We start from the raw sequence: 25,223 nt of genomic DNA on the forward strand, positions 1-25,223 counted from the left end.
ATTTTTATTTTATTATTTCCCTTCTACGTGACTTTACCGAAAGAACCAAGAAGATGAATCCCTGCAGTCACGAAAGCTTTAAATCGAAATCTCTCTACCTGTTTCCTTTATCACAGCTGTACATTATATTTGTGCCATGCAAGGCTGATTGCTGACAATATGGCTTTAGAATACCATGGGGCATTGTGGAACCCGGTGCCTTTGTATTGTAAAAGCAATTTGGCTTCACGATTTTCCTCCAATATTTAATTTTTATTAAGTTGCGATTTTATAAGAGGGATCATACTCTGGCCCCAGCTAATGTGATCTGTGAAATGGTAACGTCTGACCTTTGGATTTTTTTATACTAAAGGTCATGAACCTTAACACCACTGCAAAGACCTTATTTAATTGGGTGAAAATCCACCGAGGCTCATTAGCTCTCGTTTTTGCATGAGTAACCTTTGCATAACGATGATTGTGCATGGGTGATTAATATTATGCAGTAATGATGCATGCGATTATTAACGCACTGGACTTGATGCCTGGATAATGACTTGTGAATTCATGACGATCATCGTGATAATGAAGCATGCATGATGTTTTGCATTGATGATGATGAGGAATATTAATAACGAGCCTTTTGCCCGTCCAAGGACGGGTGTTTTGCAGTAAATCTGAAACTTGCAAGCGAAAAGCAGACCGCGACGTGATATTCATTGCATCAATGCGTGTGCAATTTGTAAGGGCGCGGTGACACAGACCTATTCCTTTTAAGGTTATAATCCCTTGTTCATCATGACGTCCTTTTTACTTTAATGTCTCGACAGCGTTACGGAGATCGCGTGACGTGAGGGATCTGCCTTTGTAGTGAGGGTTGTGAGTTGACGCCGAGGAGGGGGGAGGAGGCGCCTCGCCCCCCATGTGGAGTGACGTCACCTGCTCATGATTATTAATGAGGGGGGAGGGTGCTCCATGTGGAGTGACGTCACCTGCTCATGATTATTCATGAGGGGGGCTGTTTGATGTGGAGTGGCGTCACTTGAACATGATTATTCATGAGGGGTGGGGATATCTATTTGGAGGACGTCACCTGCTCATGAATATTAATGAGGGGGGGGGCTGTTCGATGTGGAGTGACGTCACGAACGTTAATGGCAGACATCCCTGGATGATTATGGTGGTGATGACGCATGGATGATGATGTTCTGTGTATGTCCACATGACGGTATGCGCATTAGTCACAGATACATTGTTACACTTGTCCCGACTGGGTTGTAATTTCCCCCCCCCCACTTCAACTCACCAGTGGCGAAGCTATCGAGTGTGCAGGCGGTGCAACTGCCCCGAGGCTCACGAGCCAGAGGGACCTTGACCCTGGGCTACGAACAGCAACACGGATCGGGGAGGGGAGCCTATTTCCATTCCCTGTACCGCGGATCAGGCCAGCCACGCTACGCCACGTCAACTCGCACAGATTACAAGTTCACATCCTGCATCGGGAGGTTGACTGTGATGTCAGAACGCAATCATTCCTAAATGATCGCACTTAAACACACACACACGTACGCCCTAATGCGGCCATTTAATTTGCTTTTAATCCGTGAGTGCCATTCAAATGCATGCACAATCGTAAATAATTACATCCATCGGCAAAGCCACTGCTGGGATGCTTTGTCAGTCAGTCGGGTTGTTTGAAAGCACGTGGCTAAGTACCGGTTCACGTCACTCGCCAACTGATCTTAGCCGTGGCCACAAATCGATCTCGGGTCGTCTGTTTATTGAACTTTTTTCGCACCGTACGTGGCCACTCGTGCCAAGGTCGCCGGGTTTCAAAGCAAAGTGTTTTAGGCGCAAACGCCACCCGCACGTTCCGTTTGAAGCTGGGTCCCTGGGCGCCATCACTTGCGCAACTGTTGCAGCTGAATCGCTTTAAAAATAACGCGAATTTTATAGCGTCATAACATTGCAAGCCATTGCACGGTAAATACTGTACTTGTAAAACGTTCATCTGTGCACGATGAAGGGCCGTTGCCTGAAACATCGCCTATGCTATAAATATATATGTATACGTTACCTTTGAAGGCCACGGGGTTGGGAATGAATGTGTTGAGGGGCAGGGGATTGTATTCGTTGTTTGATCCTTATGGCGGTACCCCGGGGTACCAAATAATACAAAATGGCCGAGGCAATTAAATATTTTATTTCTGGGACACTATTTTTCCCAGGGGTGTACTTAACTCCGCGACTGGGGTAACAATCAATCCGACAACAGTGCCACTCCGCGATGTCGAAACGCTAAACATTAGCATTAAAATTGCCTTATCGAAAAACACTTTGAAACGTGCATGGTGTCGAGCTCGTCGAGATGAGTCGATTGCCGCATCGCCGACCATCAACAGACTAAAAATGACTGCATCACGGACATTATACGAGAGCAGGAGTACTATGGAACCCCGGGGTACCGCCATGAAGTTCATTCATTTGTACTCTCAAACGGCCTGCTGGGTCAGAGGTCATTGCAGAACTGTGGATCGCCCGTGGTCAGAGCCGGCTCAGCTGGGAAGGTGAAGCCGCATTGAGGAGACTCGCGCCCGTGAACAACATCACAACAACAGGCGAGCCTCGGGGCATGACATCAATGTGTTTTTTTGTATTGGCAAATTGCCCATTGGCAGTTTAACGCACGCACCAAATATCCACAGTTGAGCCCAGGGGTGGGGAACGTCCGGCCCGCGGGCCGTATGGGCCCGCGAAATCATTTGGAGTGGCCCTGCCAAGGCAACCGCAGGCGGGACTCGAAATTCAATGAATCTAGGAGCAAACCTGGAAAAGCAGTTGCGAGTAGCAACATCATCAATACCAGCTAACATCACACGTCCCGCCAAAGAGAAGCAGTTCCAGCCATCACATTAGGGGCGAGTTAATTAAATGTTTGACCAAATATAACGGGCTAATTTTTAAGTTGATAATTTTGTCTGGTCCGCGAATGATGTTATAAATATCCAAACGGCCCTTGGCAGAAAACAGGTTCCCCACCCCTGGTTAACCTCAGCAAGTGCCTATTCAAGTCGGAACAAATTATTTGATGATGATGATGCTGCTGCCGTGATGTAACAAGCGCAATTCACAACAACAAAACCTCAACGGTGTGGCACGAAATGAGGGAATAGTGTGAATAGCAATACGCCCGGCCACCTTTGCCTTCCCGGTGGTGATGCTCACCCACGCCCGCCACACCAGCCACTTCATTTATGGCTCGGCGAACCTTGGGGAGGCCCGCGACAGGTTCAGATTGCTACGTGCTAGCGATGTTGTTCCTTGTTAGGAATCTAATCTAATCGCTGTATCCGGGCTTGGTGTTGTTAATCTCTACACGTAGATTTGAAGCTTTCGTGACTGCAAGGATTCTTATTCTTAGGTCTTTTCGGTAAAGTCACGTAGGTAAAAAATTAAAATTAATAAAAGTAAAATAAAAAAAATAAAAAAAATCACAGCTATCGTGCTGTGACAGCCCCACCTGAAGACGGAAGCGTGTGTTGCCTCCGAAACGTCGTGATTTTTATTTTTTATTTTTATTTTACTTTTATTAATTTAAATTTTTTACCTACGTGACTTTACCGAAAAAACCTAGAATATAATCTACACGCACACACACAGGCCTCAGCAATGCTTGGGGTTACCGTTCTTGAGGTACACAAAAAAAACTGGGACACGTGGGATGGAGAATATCAGCAAGGAGAACGTGTAACGTCCCGGGGAAACCTGCACATTGCCAGGACAACAGCGAGGGGGCCAATCGTACTGGCCTAAAATAGGCGCTCCCGAACAGATCTTGTCCCAAGTAGCCTCACGTTGCCCCTAGGCGAGATTCTTGCGTGGGTGTGTGTCACCCCAACTCGTGATTTTCCAAGTCCTCTGACGCTTTGTGACGGGAGTCTAAAAATAATATAAAAAAAACTTTTTTTTTTTTAAACACGCTTTAATGACACGTACCGTGCTAGTAATGGAAGAACTCCACCACTCCAGGAAGTGGGCCCGAAGCTTGCCATAACGTCATGGACTGTGGTCGATTACAGCCAACGTCAGTTTACCGTGGACAATTAGAGGCAAAGCGGAAACATAACATATAATAAAGATGGTTACAAAATATATTTTTTATTTTTAATGATAGAATATAGTATTGTCCTCAGTATGACATAAGTATACCAAGTTTGCAGTCGATACCACATTGGAAGTGGGTTAAAATTGATTTACAATATTTGAGGATACAACGACAACAACAGAGTGAGTTAAATAAAAGCGTGACACAAAACGTGTCCAAACAGAATGGGAACTCGATGTGTAAATGAGACACAAAGCGATGCTCCTAATAAAGCTTAATTATCAACTAGCTTGTTTGCCTGTCGTAGGACGGAAGCTGTAATATTTATGAAAAAATTGAGCAGAGTATAATTGTGTCTTGTGTAAATGTAATGGCAGTGAATCTTGCACAAAAGTATGTCATCGAACACTTCACTTCATGTCACTGCAGCACTGTATATAACTGACCTTCAATTTGTTCAAATTCACTGCTCTGATACTTTATTCTCTTCTGCTTTCGGTCGCTGGGGTTGAAATAAATTTGAATTCAATACAATATCTGGAAAATCACCGAGAAATGTCTATTTTACCAGAATGTAGAAGCATCAATTAGACTTACCTTTTGTCTCAAGTGCTGAAGAAATAAAGACACCAAATCCACTTTGTTGCTGCATATAATTATTTATCATATTCACTTTCAATAAAAAAAAGTCAAACTTCAAGCGAATTTGCGAAACAAAATTTATTTCCGCTCAACCTGTGCGAGTGTCAAAATCCACCCGCTCATGAATATTAATGACAGGGGGTGCGGCATGTGGAGTGACGTCACGCGCGTTACACACAAACATTCTTGGCTCATTATAGTAGTAATGATGCAATGCATGATACGAAGTACAGTGTACCGGTCTATTTATCTACGTTGATTACAGACACATGCCGGACTTAAAAAAAAAATCTTTGGGCAAAAGTGTTTTCATTTCTCCACAATCCGAAGCAGGGCAAATGGAGGCACCAGCGGCCCAACCTGAAAATGCCGCTGCAGTCGAACTCCACCGCAAACACCGCTGAATTTGTTGCAATTGCTGCCAATTTGTCGCTGCTGATGCTACTGCACCTCGGTTCATCAGCACTCGACGATTAATAACCCCCGTTGCACTTTAGAAGTGAAGGGGCTCCAAATGGGCCGCACCACATTTAGTTGAATATCTGCGCAGGTCTGCATCAGAGCCCAGTTATACGCACGGATGATCGTGGATGCAAGGTTCTCGATTCCAGAGCCCCGCCAGCCACCTTCTGAGCCGGAATGGATATTGGCCGCCCATGTACGTACACGTGTTGTTGGTTTTTTCAACGGTTCTACTTAATCATCATTAGACCTCCTTTGCCAGTATCAAAATATAATAATAGGGATTTTCCCCTTTTTTCTGGCAACAAAACTGAAACCTTTTTACAAGGAATCATGTGTGCATTAACCACAATACTTGTGGTCAAAATGCAAACAAAAACACAGTGATAATATATGAATTGTCCTTGAAACTGATTGGTCCACTCCAGAGACGGCTTTCTTTTAAGCCTCGTCTCAATTGTTGCGAGGCCAGAGAGCTTGACTCATGTGTCGTGGTGAAATCTTGTAATCAAAAGTTAGTCTACTTCCTGTTGCCCAATCAATTCAAAATTTTGCACACGTACTCAGATCCGGTGACAATGCATGCCTGTATGAAATTCGGCACCAATTCATCAATTAATTGCCTCCTTTCAAGCAATTACAATTATTTCATAGACAGCATATTAATTATATATTTTTGTGTAGGTGAAAAACGCGGCGGTCCCTAATCTGTGGAATCGGCTCGCAAAAAACGCAGGCGCCGCGTGTCTCAGGCGCTATTGATGTACTTCTCGACCGTGAGTTAAATGAAGTTGTTAATAAAACCGTTGTTTTTTAAAACACTTTTTTAAAGAGTTCATTATGAAGATGCTTCGCACACGTCTCGTGTTGTCTGCCACGGTGTGACCCGCTGTTGAGGGATCAGGACAGAGAGGCGTTAGTTTCAGTGAAGAACTCAATTACAAAAAAATCAGTCAGTATCATCACAATCATAATCAACACCAATACCATCGTAATCTCTAGATTGAAAACATTCATTGAGACATGTTTAGTTTGTTGTCCTTCCCTGCACCGATTATTACGGTTTACTACGTAGACAGATGTTGGACATACATCACAATCACCTTGACCACTCACTCCCTCTTCGGCCTCTCATCCGACTGACAAAGCCACCTCTTGACCCGCACCAACATCAAGGCGCCAACCGCAGCCGCCGCCACGAGCGCCAGCAGCAGCGCCAGCAGCACATCCAGCGAGCACCTGCGGTACGCGGGCATCTCGAGGCCGGCGACACGCAGGTGCGCTGCCCCGCCGTTCCTCGCCAGGAACTCCACCCAGAACGCGGCGAGGTCCAGCGGCGGCACCGGCGTGTCGCGGTGCAGGAGGGACAGCCGGCGCATCGCCTCGCCGAACCGCGGCTCGTCCAGCAGCCGCCGCAGCGGCGCCAGGAACTCGTCGCTCGTCAGCGCGTGCAGGCGCCCGCTGAGCGACAGCGCCGCGCCGCGCTCCACCAGCCGCGCCACGTTGTCATGCTGGTCGCCGTACATGGGCAGGCCGAGCAACGGGACGCCGTGGCGGATGGCCTCGTAGACACCGCCCTCGCCGCCGTGCGACACGAAGGCGCGCGTGGCGCCGTGCGCCAGCAGGTCGTTCTGGGGCAGCCACGGCAGCAGCAGCGTGTTGTCGCCGAGCCCCGGCGGGCGCGGCCCCGCGTGGCGCCACACCACCTTCTGCGGCAGCCGGGCGAACGCTCGCGCCACCTCCTCGGCGACGCGCGGGGGCAGCGAGGAGACGAGCGAGCCGAACGACGCCACGATGACGCCGTGCGGCCCCGCGCCGGCGTACAGCGCCGCCAGCTCGCCGGCGAGCGGCCGCGCCTCCCGGCACTGCAGGCCGCCCACGTAGACGAAGTTGGGCATGGTGGGGCGCGGGTACTCGAGCACGAAGTCGATCTTGAGCAGCACGACGTCGGCGCGCTGGTACAGCTGCTCGTAGGAGACGTCGGCACCCAGGTAGCGCTCGCACAGGCGGTCGAACGTTGGGAAGACGAGCGCGCGGTTGAGCGCGTACGCGCTCCAGTACCTGCGCGCAGCCGTGCGCGGACAAGTGCAGACCTCTAGTCAGCCCGCCGCTGGATGAGAACTACCCCATGCCGTTCAGATCGCGGGGGGTTATTATTTTACCACATTTCACCGTGCTGATAAGTGCAGGTTGGTGAAGGCGGGGAGCGTAGATTTTACACTGGTCACAATTTAACCACGAGGTGGCCGATAATGCGTGCTGTTATGCATTATCCAGGATCAAACCTGCTTAGCTTTGGAGATCTAACAGGGTCAGGTGCAAAGAAGGATATAAAAGAGAAAAGCGTAGGCCTAGAGGAAGCGATCGCCATGACTCGAGAGTGAAAGAAAGTGAAGAGGTTCGTCCAGCCTCATTGTCAGCCGCCATGTGACGACTGACAGAAGAAAAGAGATGAAAAAATCAATAGATGCGCATGCAGATTGTAACGCATTCCAACGTGTGCTTATCTTCGGAAATATTGGGTTTGTGGTATAACAGCTGACCGGAGTTGTCAGGGCGAAAATACTTTGCATATTTAAAAGTGGTCCTTTTTGCTCCTGTTTGTGGCTCCAGGTTTTGAACAACACTGCTACCAATGTGGCCAGTGTTCAACAGGGCAAGTCAATAAGAGCAACACAAGTTTGTGTGCAAGTTTTGTTGATATTGGAACATCTTTAGTGGAGTTGTTGTGCCTTCCCATTTCAGATGGACAGAACCAATGCACAAAACGACATTGGGCCAGTGGTAGAAATCCAACCACCACTGAACTTGCAGCCTACCGATCGCGAGTCAATCGCACAAACCACAGCAGCACGCTGCCCCATGAGTTCCATCCAAACTGTCTATTCAGGCCAACACTGTTGGCTCACGGCTGCCAACTAAGATGATCGTCAAGATTGTTTTAAACAATAATAACACACTTTCAAGTGAAACTCCACTAATCCACACTCCTGTTGTCTGCAACAAATCATCCGTGGCCTCAAATCAAATCGCACAAACCCATTATTAGTTTGCCACCTGGCCTGAGGTTGGCACTGGGCAGCATCGTAACTTTGTTTTCGTTCCGCACTTTTCACCGCGCCCCGCGGAAGCGTCGGGTCGCCCGCCGCCGAACCTGATGAAGTTGTCGAGGCGCTGCGCGAATCCCATGTGGTCGCTGTAGCGCGAGTCGAGCGCCGGCACGTAGGAGAGCGGCGCAGGCGCCAGCTGCAGGTGCACGTCGCCGCCCACCTCCCAGCGGCCCAGCAGCGCGACGGGGAGGCCGAGTGCGCGTGCCACCATGGGCCCGCCGGGGTAGAATGTGTCGGCGAGAACGGCGTCGAAGCGCGCGTCCCGCAGCCGCGACATGAGCGCGCCGTCGCCCAGCGTCTTCTCGATGGCCACCGCCATGTCGGACGCCATGCCGGCCATCGCCCTCGCCATCGCCAGCGTGGAGGAGATGGTGCTGAAAAACGAGCTCGGCGGAGCGAAGGCGACGTCCAGGATCCAGCGCTCGGCCATCGCCAAGCCCTCCTCGCGAGTGATCACCGTCTTGGCCGGAATCTGGCGGAACGAAATGGCGGATGCTCTTGTCCCACGGGGTTACGCGTGATTTTACTCCACTTATCGGCGGGATGAAAAAAAAAATCGTGGATGACCCACGTGGATGAATTTCTTGCACCACTCTGCTTGGAAGCCATTCCCCAATGAACTATGGGAAAAGTCATTGTGGGAAAGGTAGCGGATTATTGCAGATCATTGGAAGAATTGGGCCGCTCATAATAGGAGCTTTTGCGGGCTCGATGATTCCCGCAGATAGTAGAGTGGCCGGTGATAGGGTCACTGATAAGAGGAGTTATCCTGTATTATAGTTTATGCTGTACCACTGGCACAGTTACAAAGTACATCTATTGCGGTGTAGTGGGGAGGGGTGTGGTGCAATGGACCATGCACTGCACTATGAACCCATAACATCAGTGGCACATTGTATCTAAACCGAGCCTGGGCCTCTCCTATGCTGCCTAAATGAGTGCCCAGTGCAGTGTATAAACATTAGCGTTGGTCCTGACCACAGGACTTTCTAGTGTGCCACACCAGCCATATCATCGGTACTTTCTGATAGCATCTCAACAGTCAATAAGGCTCAAACGAGCGATGATCGCGTGAGCCAAAAGCAGAAATCCCACATTCCATCTCTGGGCACCAGCATTTCAATGGGATGGACACGGTGCCCTAAATGCGGGAGTGGGTGATGTTATCGACCCTGTGGAGAGGTGGTGACGATGATAGCGATAGGCGGAGTAGACCTAGAACCGGTATTTCAACCCGTAGCTCTAACCGCAGCGCCACCCTGCACCACGAGTTCCATTACCACACCCTTGTTAAGGCGAATACCACGGGGTCGGGACTGCCAACTAAGATGATTCAAAATAATGATCATTATTCTAAATGAATTAATGCTTTCAAGTGGAACTCCTCTAATACACGCTTTTATTACCCGTGACTAATATTAACCGTGGCCTCAACTCATTGTCCGTGGGTTCTGTTGTGATTCTATATTCACGTAAAGTTAATCCAACTGGTCATGTTTATTTGTGGAAAGAGGTGCATCAGGAAGTGTCGCCACAGCTGCAGAATTCATTCTGCAATCAACACTCTCCTAACACCACTCACTCACTCTCCTAACACCACTCACTCACTCACTCACCCCACTCACCCACTCTCCTAACACCACTCACCCACTCTCCTAACACCACTCACCCACTCACCCACTCACCCACTCACCCCACTCACCCCACGCTCCCCACTCACCCACTCTCCCCTCTCATCCACTCTCCCACGCTCCCCACTCACCCCACTCACCCACTCACCCCACTCACCCACTCTCCCCACTCACCCACTCTCCCCACTCAACCACGCTCCCCACTCACCCACGCTCCCCACTCACCCACGCTCCCCACTCTCCCCACTCACCCACTCTCCCCACTCACCCACTCTCCCCACTCACCCACTCTCCCACGCTCCCCACTCACCCACGCTACCCACTAACCCACTAACCCACTCACCCACTCTCCCCACTCACCCACTCTCCCCACTCACCCACTCTCCCCTCTCACCCACGCTCCCCACTCACCCACTCTCCCCACTCACCCACTCTCCCCACTCACCCCACGTTCCCCACTCACCCCACTCACCCACTCACCCACTCTCCCCTCTCATCCACTCTCCCCACTCACCCACACTCCCCACTCACCCACTCTCCCCTCTCACCCACGCTCCCCACTCACCCACACTCCCCACTCACCCACTCTCCCCACTCACCCACGCTCCCCTCTCACCCACGCTCCCCACTCACCCACACTCCCCACTCACCCACTCTCCCCACTCACCCACTCTCCCCACTCACCCACGCTCCCCTCTCACCCACGCTCCCCACTCACCCACGCCCCCCACTCACCCACGCTCCCCACTCACCCACGCTCCCCACTCACCCACGCTCCCCACTCACCCACGCTCCCCACTCACCCACGCTCCCCACTCACCCACGCCCCCCACTCATCCACGCTCCCCACTCACCCACACTCCCCTCTCACCCACGCTCCCCACTCACCCACACTCCCCACTCACCCACACTCCCCACTCATCCACGCTCCCCACTCACCCACACTCCCCTCTCACCCACGCTCCCCACTCACCCACGCTCCCCACTCACCCACACTCCCCACTCACCCAGGCCCCCCACTCATCCACGCTCCCCACTCACCCACGCTCCCCACTCACCCACGCCCCCCACTCACCCACGCCCCCCACTCACCCACGCTACCCCACACTCTTCCACCCGAAAGTAAAACAGTCCCCGGTTTCAGAAAAGCTGTCCCAGTGTCCCAAAGCATTTGTGAGAAAATTATTTTTTTCCCCCGACTTTCCTTTTCGGAACGTTCTGCCTGACGACTCACGATGTGGGGTTAAATGGGTGGGGCGAGTTGATGTGGGGGGTGGGGCTATCCGAGAAGTGGGCATGGCCAACATCAGAGGACGAAACCGCCCACCTTGTAGGCGGGGGCTATAGGTAGAGTAGACGTGGTTATCGAAAATGGGCGGTGTTAGCGGGGCTATTGAAAAGTGGGATGGACTGCTGGCTCAACCCACCCATGTGTCCTGGTTGAGCCTCCCAGAAGTTGGGTAGCTTTAAGCCCTTCCACCAGAGGCGGATCTAGAAACCTCCCAAATAACTTCTTTCACACCGTACGTAGCAAACCGCGCTAATCGGAGGTGCGGGGTGGGGGACGCTCCCGAAATTTCAACAATAAAAAAAATGCAAACTTTTTAAACAAGGGCCTTCATTTATACAAACATTCAACATATTCCCTCTGGTATACATTGTAAAATAACAATTTTCGAGGTTTCAACGGGTGGGGGTGAGGGCGAGGAGATGCCGCCCTACCCACAATCTCAGGCGAGCGTCTCTCACCTGCACGTTCTCGATGTGGAAGTCGTCGGACGTCTCGTCCACGAACAGGGTGGTGCTGCTGCGCAGGACGGTGATGGTGTGCCCACGCCTCGTCAGCTCCAGCAGCAGCGTCTTCATGCCCATCCAGTGGCTGCCGTCCACGGGCACCGCGAGGATTCGCCCAGCCTCAGCGGTAGCGGCGGGAGACCACGGCGAAGGTGGCAGCAGCAGCGGCAGTAGCAGCGTGGGCAGCTGCCACGCGTAGCCCCGTAGCGTCGGCATCTCGTAGCGCGGTGGTTCTCAACCGAGGGGGGGGGGGGGTACGTGGACGCCTGTGGGCACGTGGCAATGTCCCGGAGGGGGGGGGGATACGTGAGCTGATTTATAAATGTGTGGAATTATTTCATAGACGAGAGTCATCGTTGAATAATCGTGCATGGATCTGCCGATGTAAAATAAAACTAAACGGCACCGCACGCGAACAAATCACATTATGCACGCAGAGCATCCTTTGCGTTTTTTGTTATTCGCTTGCAGTTACTAGCTCGTTAGGATGCCTCAACAAATGTACTATCGGTTAAAATATTTGCGGTTCATTATTCATGACATTTATTTCTCCGGACCATGTTGAGTCAGGCAAGGGGGTAACTCGGTTGAAACAACATTCGTCAGGGGGTTAGTGCAGTACGACTCAGTGCCGCTGGTGCATCGCGCACGCCGAGTCGAATGATGAAAACGGCGCTCGTCAGAGGTCAACGTCAGGTGCCGTGGCGACTGAGGGCAGTGCCACTTGAACGTGCGAGCCAATGCTGGGCTTACTCTCTTCATCCCGGTAATGAACAGCCGTGGCGATGTGTGATCACAGATGCAAGGAGTGGGGGAGGACTTCATCCAGCAAGTGTATGAAGGCTTAAAGCTCAACGCTTTTACGCTTAAATAATAATTGATCCGTATCAATCGATCGAGAGTCGTACAACTCAGTGAGCCTTTCCTGGGGAAAAAAAACAATTATCATATTATAATAGAGGTTTTTTTGGGTGAGATCGCGTAAATATATAAATGTGTCAGTTTTGTTGCCAGATATAATGGTAAAAAACCAATTATCATATTTTTTACTGCCAAATGAGGTTACAATAATGTTTCGTTCATCATATAGAGGCGTAGATGTGGTGACCACGCTTCTGCGCTCTTGAGCAATAGGGGGGATTGTTCAAAGTTCATTTATTAGGTATAGCCCTGTGAGCCATTCGGCTCTTGAATCGGGTGCAACCGCAACAAACAAAAAACATGAACAAGAAAACATCTTAAAGTGACTATGTGCAAACAGAAAATCCAAGAAAAGACAGCAAAATATTGCAGAAAAATCACCCTACACCAACCCTGTGCAACTATCCCAGTGGGATGCAAGTCAAACAACAACAACCACAAGACAACTTAGATTAAGGCCATCAGTCTAACTCTGTACTACAACAAACAAACATGGCCAAAGCAAAAAACTTTTCGAAAATCACCAAAATAAAGCCATAAAAGCAATGAAACAGTGCAGGTCATAGGAACTGTGACCGGATTTTCACAATAAACGACGTAAACAACATGTACTACCAAACTCTGCAGCCATAGCTGTCTGCATGAGTCACTCCACAACAGTAGGAGCATCAGTCGGAGTATCAACATCTTTCAATGCACCTTTAAGATCAACACACTAAATAAAAAAACAGATCATACTTTGCATATTTTGCAGCGATTATCCGGAGCGAAACATTGTATTTTAGGCCACTGAATTGCAGTGGCAGCTAGGGGTGTACAACTCCTCTAGAGCAGTTTTGAGTGAAGATCTCATATGTAGTGATTCAAGTTGCAGTTTATTGGCAATAGCATTCCAGTCCCTGGGGGCATCAATAGCAAAGGCTATTTGTATGTCAACGTACATGATGCATTATGCATGCGTATTATGCGAGCCCTATGATCTTGTCCTTCCTGTCCATTGTATTAAAATAGCCGTACCAACGGTAATCCCTATTGAAGTATGGTGGCCTGTGTAATAATATAACACTTGTACAAATCTACACATTTTGCGACAGTGTCCCAAAGTGCTCTCTTTCAAAAGATCGTGACTCCCTTGAATACTGACCTGGAGTGGAAGGTAAAGGGGCCCGTTCCTACGTGCGGGCCCGAACTTGGAGCGCTGCCGGCGGCGACTTTGGCGTGCACGTTGAAATACTTTGGCCCTGGAAGTAATTTAAGTTACGCGGTCAAAGTGCATTCACGCGTGCGCATGACCGCACAGGTCAACAGAGGAAGCAACCACTGCCATTGTTGAACCTCCTGCCCCACACACTTCATCGAACCGGTCAGTGCAGGCTCGTGACGGCGAGGACCATATATGTTGGAGCACAGTACAGTTTCAACAAATAGACTTATCCGCACAATGTAGCCACGCAGAAGCCGAAAACACATGCGTTTTTAATGGTGGTCACCCGACCAAGCGCTATCCAGGCTTGGTGTCAGCGATGCAATACAATTGTCGTAGCTACAGTTTGCTCTTTGCGAACATTTCACCTGCCAATACTGTTGATACTCGGGACCGGTCTCGACCTTTCTCGGTCTCATCAGCAGAGTCAGGCTTGCAAAACAAAGTCGGCTGGATTAGCAGATGTTTTGTTTGCGTGGGTTTAGTGTGGCCCTTCCCCCGCATCTCCGATGAGCACGATTGGCTCCCTACGGTGCAATAGAAGCTCAACATCTACATTTGTCCACTCACTTGTATGTATACATTGACATAGTATTGTCTTATACACGTAAGACATCTGTACACACATGTACATAACATACACACTCGTGCACAGAGCTACACACATTGACAAATATACACAACGCCCAATACACACCTGTTACACACAATGTGTACAATAGACACAAATATAGACTTAGCCTGGCACACGTATACATACTGCATCGCAGTACATGAAATGTATGAACGTATCTGCAACTACACATTCGCCAAATAAACAAGCACAGGTCATTCCGACCTGGAAAGAGGCTTACTGTTGCTCGAGTTCACTCTAACCTGTTGATTTTTTTTATTTTACTTTTATTAATTTTATTTTTTACCTACGTGACTTTACCGAAAAAACCTAAGAGTATAAATCCTTGCAGTCACGAAAGCTTAAAATCTAGAATCTAACCTGTTCCTACATTAAGATCAATGATTGACACTTGGACACACAGACAAAGATCCCACAAAAGGTCCCCACCGGTATCGTCTACACCGGCTGTTGGGACAAATGCTTTTAGAGATTACCTATACAGATCAGGATGTGGCGTAGTCAGCACCACGCACAGCCACCTTTGTCTCCCCAGTGCTGATGTTCACACATTGCAGCAGCAGCAGCAGCTTACTCGTTTAAGGCTCGGCACTAATCCAGGGGAGTCGCAGGACCGGTTCAGGTATTTGCCACTGATGTTGGTATTGGCCCGGGAATCGGACACGGCGACCTGAGTTCGATTTTCAGCCACGGTCGATGTCAGTGGCATTTAACATACACACAAGTACATGTACAGATAGACACGTAGATCCACATTCACATGTGTGGTGTGTATGTGCGAGAACAACCCCTCTACAATATCTGCCTTTGTTAAAACTCACAATCCATGCCATGCGGTTACCTTCGTTTGGTGTCCCCCCTGCGCCACACGCACCGCTCCACTCTAACTCAACAGGACGAATCAAAGTGCCAACGGGGGGAGCAGGTGATGGAGATGTGTAAACGCCTGTGTTACAGTGAAAACAATGGAGAGTGCACTGAAGACTCAAATTGCAAGTGGGCCTGCCCATCTCGGGTAAACAAAAAAACAAAGTGCTGTTTAGAGCAAGAAAATTGTGAAGAAAATATACACAGGCGCTGTATATTATTGGCACAAGTATATTAACCTGCACAGAAACAGGGGAACACATGGATTGGAGACCACAAACTTACATCATGCTGTCAAACCCAATGGTTTCAAATGTGTGGCGGCCCTCACACTGATGCATTATAGGCGAAAGTGCCCGCCCCTCTGAAAATTAGTGAAGAACACTGGATTCATCCATAGGGCCTAGTTTTGTAGGCCCTCCTCAAGGGCCTCCATTCTATGTTGAAATTACAAGTGAGCGACGGTATTTCTACACACTTTTATTGAACTTGTTTGTCTTACGATAACATCGTTCATGGCTTTGCCACAGCTAAGGCTAGGAGAAAAAAACATGTTGGAAGAAATTAGTGTAGTGAGTAATGTATGTTTGCTTAATTTACCTTGAGCGGAATTTTTATTTTGCATTGGTAAATACATATCTTTGATGACTTGATATATTTTTTTGCAATATGTAATACAGTAACTTACTTAGACCCTTCGTTCCGAGGCCACTAACAACTTTAATCCGGCCCTGGCTGTCCGTCTGGCATCACAACACCCACCACTGAATCAACGTGTCCCCTCGTTAGGATGGCCAAGACAGATTGATGGAATGGCAGCCATTGGAGAGAACGTGTCACATAGTATGTCCGCAGTAGAGATGGAGCTATGGGATCAGTTAATGTGCAGGAGTGAGATGGATGGCTTGCAGCACTGGACCGTAAGGGATGGTGATCATATGGGGATTCCTTCATTAAGCATTGGATATACCGACTGTTGCTGATGATGATACGTTCATTGGCCTTCCAGACCTGTTTTCCAGAAACATTCGTTTGAGCGGGCAAAACTATGGATCGATTTTGACTCTCTGAGTCTCATCAGCAGAATGTGGCTTATATAACATATGCCGAACTTTTAAATAGCGTTGTCAAAATAATAATTATTGTTATGTTTACGAATGCACTGTAGAATGACATAACTTGACGGTGAGCTTTAAGGACGGGAAGTATTACGTGTTCTTGCCGTTGGCGTATATCTAACAGCTTCCGAACTGCCCCTCCTCATATTGGGCTTGTGGAGCCAGGTGTGTGCCTGTGAGGTGAGATGTGGGTGGAGGTGGAGACCTAAACCAGTCCATCAACTAATGTGGTTGTTTATCTTTCATTCACTTATCATATTACCACCCTGGCGCGCTGGCACAGCCGTGTCTTGCCAGAGATCGGTTGAGTTTTAATAAAGGCTGTACGAGAAGTCTGTGTCCTGGTATAAAAAAATAAAATGTACGGCCTTCATGAACCTGTGTGTTTTCCCCGCACGGTCTGTTTAAAGTGCAATACACTTTGTCCGTCGTCATAATCGTCGATGTCCCAAGGGTTTCATTAACGCCTGGAATAACTTTTAGTCTCGTTCCATACACCACTCAAGGTTATAGTTCACGTCACTGCGTCATGAATGTATTTTACTCCTTGGGGGCCTTTTCCCCGATGTATTACATTGTGGATTTGAAGTTTGCGTGACTGCAAGGATCCGTCATCAGGTGGAACAGCCACAGCACAATTACTGTAGTGAATAGAGAGAGCTATTTGTGACAAGCGATTATATAGTTTAAGATGACGGAAGCTTGTGTTGCCTCCGAAACGTCGTAATTTAATTTAGTTATTTTCATTTTATTATTTTTATTATTATTTTCATTTTTCATCTACGTGACTTTACCGAAAGAACCAAAGAGTATTACATTGTGCTTTCAGCATCGTAATCTCGGAGAGCATTGTAAACCCTGTGTCAAAGAAGAGAAATCGAGTGCCCGTTTTGTCCTGTCCACTGTAAGGGTCGCACATTCCCACGTGCTCTGCTTTGAGATTGTCATCTATTGAATTTTCAAAGCTTGAAATTAGCCAAATGAATGCTAACCCATATTTGATATGATGGATTGTTGTGCATTTATCGTGGTCTGGGATGAGGCCTTCATTCAAAAGTGAGCATGGCTCCCTGTTCAAATAAAATATGGCGTGGCAAACATTTCCGTTGGTGGAAATTCCATATCCCTATGGTAGAAGTCGGTGTCTCTATCGGACAACCACTCTGAATAGAAATAGACGGCAAGTGGTGCATACATATTGAAATGATTTAAGCTGCCTCGTTTTACTAGGTAAAGCCGTTTTTCTCATGAGCTTTTTAAAATAAAAAACACAACAACAAAACTGTAAAAAACACAACAACAACAAAATACCAGCACTTTTTGAGCCAGCCTGAATCAGGAGTTCTGTGTCAGATGAGACGAGGGTTATAAATCAGATTGGGGGTGAGGGTTCTGTATTGATGAGATGAGGGTTCTGTATTGGTTGAGACAAGGAGAGAGGCATGAAAACTGGTCCACTTTGCCTCTTAAACAAATGCTGCTGAAAAACATTGGTCCTGGTGTGGACCACTCAGTTTCAAGGACAATACATATATTATCAGAGTGTTTTTTGTTTGCATTTTGACTGCAAGTATCGTGGTTAATGCAGACATGAATCCTTGTAAAAAGGTTTCAGTTTTGTTGCCAGAAAAAAGGGGAAAAACCCTTTTACTATTGGTCCAAAATGTTTATACTTAAATGCACGTGCTTATTCTAGAAAGATTTTCAATTTAACAATGTTACCTACTCAGTATAGAACTTAGACTCTTGAAAAATACAACACGATTATTCTACACCTATTGCGCTGTACGATGGTATGGGAGGGGGTTACATTGTTAAAGAACTGTTGGTTACAAACCAGCGGTGTCGGTACAACAAATGACCCCCAGATGGCGCTCAAGCACCTCGAGACAGCCACAAGCAACGCCGTGAACATCGTGACCGGGGTCGTGTTGTTTCAGTCATCGTTTTACCCGGGAAAGCCTCGCGGATTCTCACGATTATTTTTAAGGAGCGTCCTGCCAAGTTTTCAGGGCCCGGGGACAATGCTGCGATGTGCGGCACAAGTGGAGTAATTTGTAGAACAATTTTTTTATCGTTTAATTAGTTGGCCAATACCAGTTAGGGGTCGTCCATAAATGACGTCACGCGATTTTGAACGATTTTTGACCCCCTCCCTCCCTCGTCACACGGCGTCACAAAAAGTCAGACCCCCCCTCAAATATGACGTCACAAAGCTCCCCCCCCCCCCCAAAAAAAAAACATGCTTCAAATCGCTTTAAACTATTGTCATTGTAGTGCGTATTTAATGTGGCGCTGCACTCTGATGTTGTAGGAGAAAACATTTATTAAAAAGTATATTCATTAAGTAGAACGTGTTGTCTATATTGATTTAAAGTTGCGCATTTTGATGTGACGTCACATTTCTCAACCCCCCCCCCCCCCTTGTCACGCATCGTCACAAATCTCTGACCCCCCCCCTCCCCCTAGGTGCGTGACGTCATTTATGGACGACCCCTTACATTGTATTAGGGTTTTTTTCCTTCTTCTAATGGAGGAAACCGGCGAAACTCCAAGAAACCTCTGCAATAACAGGGGGAGAACATACAAACTTAACACGAAAATACTCCCGAGTTGGGAATCGAACCCAGGGCATCTTGCTGTGAGGCACGGCCGTTACCAGCACAAAACCATTCCGCCCACAGTACTAAGGATGTAACTGCACCGATCGATCGGTGAACAACATAAAGGCTCGCGACCCATGCATCAAATAGTCCCTGTTAAGAATCATGTTGATCGATTAGCATACAGTGCAGTACATGCAATTCGCGTGAACCCTTCCTAGCCACCAGAGTTCGTTACACTCACTCCACATCAATTGGCTGCCGCACGAACGCAGATACAGAATAATAAACTTCATTCATCCCGTAGAAATGCTGTGAGCTATGCAGCTTTTCTTTCACGGATGTCCCAGTCGATGCCCCCTTCATGGACCGTCAGGGGTCAAAACCGGACAAGTGGAGGAGACCCAAAACGTTCGTTGCCATTATGAGATCTCTTTAACCAGTGGCAAAATATAGTACAGTAGTAGGTTTTTACCCTTTTAAACTGGTACAAAACTGACACCTTTATTCAAGGCATCATGTTTGCAATAACCACAACACAAGTAGTCAAACAAGCAAACAAGAAGAAGCAACTCTGATAATGATGATAAGGACAGTGCATATTATTATCATTATCAGAGTTACTTCTTTTTGTTTTCTTTTTTGACTACTTGTGTTGTCGTTATTGCAAACATGACGCCTTGAATAAAGTTGTCAGTTTTGTACCAGTTTAAAAGGGTAAAAAACCTACTACTATGTTCGTTGCCATGTTTTGTTTTGCTCCCACCCCACCCCCATGACAGGTTTAGGCGTGAACAAAAAGTGAACGCGTGAAAAGGAGAGTTTGGGGGCGCATGGGGGGGGGGGGCGGCGGCGGTGGGGGTGGTGAGGAATCGAGACGTGTTGAAGTTGCGGTGGCGGCTACGCGCGTGGCCCGTGATCTCGGCTGCTGCGAAGCGGCGGAGGTTTTGGCGGATCGTACGGATCGCACGGATGCTGGGGGAACTCCCCCCGTGCCGTGGCCGTCGACAGGAGCCGTAGAACCCCGCCAGGAGACGGCGGTGCAGACAAAAAACACGTGGACTCGGCCTGTTAAAGGGGCCGTCCATAAATGACGTCACGCCGCGATTTTGGACGATTTTTTACCCCTCCCCCCGCCCCTCGTCACACGGCGTCACAAAAAGTCAGACCCCCCCTCCTCAAATGTGACGTCACAAAGCTCTGCCCCCCCTCCCAAAAAAACATTTTAAAAATAAAACATGCTTCAAATCGCTTTAAACTTTTGTCGTTATAGTGCGTATTTAATGTAGCGCTGCACTCTGATGTTGTAGGAGAAAACATTTATTAAAAAGTCTATTTAATTAAGTAGAACGTGTTGTCTAGATTTATTTAAAGTTGCGCATTGTTATGTGACGTCACATTTCTCCCCCCACCCTCGTCACACATCGTCACAAATGTCTGACCCCCCCCCCCCCCAGGTGCGTGACGTCATTTATGGACGGCCCCTGAGAGTGCTTCCGTCCGTGGACGCGTGGGGTTTTTCCCTCAGGCGCTTCGGTTTCCTCCCACACGTAAGGACTCTCTTTAATTGGCCGATAACGTCTGACTATATATAGGACCGCAGGGCTTGGGCAATTATTTGGTAGCGCCAGCGTCACCGTGATCTCTCTCTCTCTCTCTGCGAGAGTGAGCAGCTTGTTACAAGTTGAAAATAGCATTATGATCAAATTTGAAGGCTAATTTCAAAATTGTGACATTATCAACAGGATACATTACATCATGGGAGCGCCTTTGCCAGTACCAACATATGATAATAAGGTGTTTCCCCTTTGTTCTGGCAAAAAAACAGGTGTTAAGATTCTAGATTTGAAGTTTTCGTGACTGCAAGGATCCATACTATTTGGTTATTTCGGCTTGTGTTGCGCCCGAAACGTCGTGATGTAATTTATTAATTTTTTTAAATTTTTTCACCTACGTGACTTTACCGAAAGAACCAAAGAGTATAGGTCAGGGGTCGTCAACCTACGGCTCCGGAGCCGCATGCGGCTCTTTACGGGCTGCTTCTTGACGATATGTACGTATGTACATAGATGCATTGCGACTCTTGAAATACTGCATTTTGTACCGAATTGGGAAGAAATGGCTCTTCTTGTTATTTTGGTTGCCGACCCCTGGTATAGGTGTTAAGATGTTAAAACACCATTCTGACCACAAGTATTGTGCTTAATGCAGACATGATTCCTTGTAAAAGGTTTCAGTTTGGTGTTTTAACATCTTAACACTTGTTTTGTTGCCAGAAAAAAGGGGGAAAACCTATTATCAGGATACAATTACTTTACAAGCAGGAAGGGATTTTACAGACCATCCAGTACTCCGGGGATCTGTTTAACCAAAATGCCAATCCTGCAAATTCACTGTGGCCGCCTTTTCATTCATGCAAATCTTCCCCGTTTAAATATAAACAAAAAAATCCCGTCACACGCTACGCGTGCCTGATGATAGCTCAACGCATCACATGAGTCGTAGTTTCTCATGTCACGAGATACAAAACAAATGCAAAAAAATAACCGTGTAGCCTTTTAAAAGACTGTTGGGGCAAGTGCTGTTAGCGAGCACCTATTAAGGCAACAAAGTGAGTGGGGTGACCTGCACCACGTTTGCCCGGTTGCCTTTCTCTCCCTAATGCCGATGTTTACACATCGCACCAGGTACTCATTTAAGGCTGAGTCGACTTAGGGGAGAACCAGAATCATGACGGACAAACAAATGACAAAGATCCCCCGTGTAGCCTTCACAGACTGTTGGGGCAAGTGCTGTTAGCGAGCGCCTATGAAGGCGCGCACGTACACAATACGCACGCGGTATGCAAGTCTGAATGATAGTTGTCTACGGGTCGACAGTGACATCCACGTACATGCAAACAGGACACACAAGATCTCTATACATCAATTTGAATCGGCCCTAGGACGTGTTTACCAACCAGCAGGCGTTCGCGGCGTGTAACGACTGAGTTTGTATTTGAACGGTGAAGAACGGTAAACACGGGACGGAGCACATTGATGGGGCCGCGATGACTGGGTGTTTTGATATAATGAACTGTACCGGTTCCCGCCTCACAAGTGTGGATAATGTAAGTTCAAATCCCGGTCGGGGAGAGGGGTCCACTCATCCCACATTACATCCCATCCCAGTAAACATGCAACGTTGGGTCAATGTTGGCGTGTGGTTGGAATCGTTGGACCAAATTTGGCCCAAAATTGGGCCAACATTCCATGTTTACTGGGATTCGGGGATCTCTAAAAAGAATACCATTCTGTCACGTGAACTTATATTGTGCCGTGGTTAGACTAACCCCTCCCCCGCCACAGGAATGTGGAATTTGAAAGTGGGCTTGGGCAGGTAATATCGCTCGCTGTCAGGCCGTGTTCTTCATTGCAAAGCCCGCGGGGCACTGGCAACCCTGGTGGCCTTTAGTGCGGCCCCCGACAATACACAACACGTGACAACACCAGATTTCGTGACTGCAAGGAATCATATTCTTAGGTTTTTTCGGTAAAGTGACGTAGGTAAAAAATTAAAATAAATCAAGTGATACAGCTATCGTGCTGTGACGGTTCCACCTGAAGACGGAAGCTTGTGTTGCCTCCGAAACGTCGTGATTTTTATTTTATTTTTATTTTACTTTTATTAATTTTAATTGACATTTTTTACCTACTTGACTTTACTCAAAAAAACCTAAGAACATGTGACAACACCCAATGGTTGTCAACCGTGTGGCGGCTCTCGCACTGATGTGTTATCGGCCAAAGTGCCCCCCCCCCACTTCCTCTGAAAACTAGCGATTAACACTGCTCGAAGGGACGGTGGCCGGTGGTGGAGACCAACGAGAACGGCCTCCGCGGAGATGGAGCGGTGCGTTGGTACGAAGTGGATTCTTGAATCGCAGGACCGTGACGAGATGGCAGCCACATTGCTTCGAGATGCCTTCATCCAGCAGTGGAGCGATCATGGCCCGCGATAATGTCATGAGCATCCGGTGTATTTTCGTCTGCGAAGGAAAACTTAGCCGAGGTCCACATACAGTACTTAAGTACACGCAACACACTCCAACATCAAACAAATGACATCACACCACGCGTTTGAGCTTTTCAATGGTTCACTGCACATGACCTTAGTGCCATGACATCACCAATTGCAACAAAAGCCGGCAGCCCACTCACCGCTCAGTGACGGTGACCTCACCGCAGCGCTTGTGCCAGGCTAGGTACACTTTGATCATTAAAAAAAGTTTTATGCCACGTGAAGTGTCGAAGGCTCGCTGGCAAGGTGTTCACAGGACAGGTCCAGGTAATGAAATGGGTTGACTCACGAAATACACTCCCACACACAAAGCATACGAGCATTTTGTGTGTATATATGTTTTCATCTATATGATCATATTTGAATTAGGTCACGAAAATCTTGATGGTCCGGACAAATCTGCCTCGTAACAATTTGCACCGCCCTACAAAGCCAAACAAATTAAGTTGTCACGTGTACAAATATTATTTCTCTCAGCTCACCCACCGGTAAGTTTGAAGAGCATTTTTATCACAACCAAAGTTACCTATGAGATACGACTAAGATCTACGTGTTAAGTACATTTGTACTATACAAATGGTAAAACTCTGTCTCAATTCATGGGCTCTCATCTGTGCTATTAACACTGCACAACACCGCAACACACACACACACACCAACTTTGCATTGTCTTGGATCGTGTTGTTGACATTCCGACTTGATAATAAACTCCGATGAGTGATTTGCGGCTAAAGTGTTCACACGTGTTGGGGGGGGGTGGAGGAGGCGTGCGTGACTTGGTATCACACATGTGAGTCGTGACGTCGGCGGGTCTTTAATGTCGAGCGAAGCAGGTGTCGCACTTCGGTGAGCCGAGGACATTCAAAACATTTGTTCGGGAGCGAGCGCGGTGACTGATAAGGTATACGGCTCTCGCAGAGTCACAATGATCGGAGTCTTTAATTACGCAAGAGGGACAGACGGGGGTGGACTTGCACATACTTGAGCCTCACCACTCACCTGGCATCGCTCACCACTTATCTGACGGCTCACCACTCACCTGACCCTTACGACTCACCTGATACCCTCACCTCACTCACCTGACAGCGCTCACCACTCACTTGGAACTCACCTGAAACACTCACCACCCTATATTATTGGTTCTTTCGGTAAAGTCACGTAGAAGGGAAATAAAATAATATAAAACAATAAAAAATAATCACGACGTTTCGACTGCAACACAAGCAATCATCATATTATTATTATTGTATTTCCCTTCTACGTGACTTTACCGAAAGAACCAATAATATGAATCCCTGCAGTCACGAAAGCTTGATATCAAAACTCACCACCCTATATAGCAATTGCCGTTAATTGTTGTGTCAGTTATAATTATAAAATGGTGACTACCATATATTGTCTCTCTAATGAACTCTGTCGGTGGTGCTAAACCAGTGACGGAAAATCAGCATTCCCATGGAGGGAGACAATCCTCGTCCTCGTGTAGAAGGCAAACCACTTTTTGTCGACTTATCTCCAAAGTGGTATCTATTTTATCGGCCCCGGGGTGATGATGGGCCGAGCCTATTCGCACTCGGTTAATCAAATGGCCGCATTGCTAACGCTCCGACGGATATTTTATGGACCTTACAGGATGAACGTGGGATACGGCTGCTGCAGGTCACGTGACGCCTCACAGGCATACACCTGGTTCACCTGGAACTCACCTGGACACACCTGGCGGGAGGGTGGGGGATGGTGGGGAGGGGGTGAGGGGGGAGGGGCTACACCTGCCTCCCAATGTGCTCTATACAGTGCGCGTCTATTTATATGTAGATCCTGTCGGACGAGGGGAAGGTTAGAGGGTGGCTGTTGGGTCCACGTGGCTTCCTCCAGAGACGCAGGGCAGCATATGACACGTACCATACTCATGGAGCAGAGCTCTTGTGTGTAGAGAGTGTCACAGTTGTGTAGGGGAAGATAGTATTCATTGTTTAGATGAGAGTATTGAATATATACCGTGATAGTATTGATTGTATAGAGAGTTTCGTCGTCGTAACTACATCATTGATTGTATCGACGGTGAAGCATATATTTGTATTGAGACTAACACTA

At 48.0% G+C, this 25,223-nt stretch overlaps 1 protein-coding gene across 1 annotated transcript; it reads right to left on the reverse strand.

Annotated features, from left to right (window-relative positions):
• Positions 1-4,789: 4,789 nt before the first annotated feature.
• LOC144721343 (UDP-glucuronosyltransferase 2C1-like) lies at positions 4,790-13,905 on the reverse strand. The gene is made up of 4 exons (XM_078598902.1): positions 13,789-13,905; positions 11,679-11,989; positions 8,343-8,770; positions 4,790-7,249 (listed from the first exon to the last, which is right to left on the reverse strand). The coding sequence occupies exons 2-4, from the start codon at positions 11,937-11,939 to the stop codon at positions 6,301-6,303; spliced, it is 1,638 nt and encodes a 545-aa protein (XP_078455028.1). The 5' UTR covers positions 11,940-11,989; positions 13,789-13,905; the 3' UTR covers positions 4,790-6,300.
• Positions 13,906-25,223: the final 11,318 nt, after the last annotated feature.

The sequence above is a fragment of the Lampetra planeri genome, chromosome 1 (assembly GCF_965212315.1).
Source record: "Lampetra planeri chromosome 1, kcLamPlan1.2.h2, whole genome shotgun sequence".
Classification (NCBI taxonomy): domain Eukaryota; kingdom Metazoa; phylum Chordata; class Hyperoartia; order Petromyzontiformes; family Petromyzontidae; genus Lampetra; species Lampetra planeri.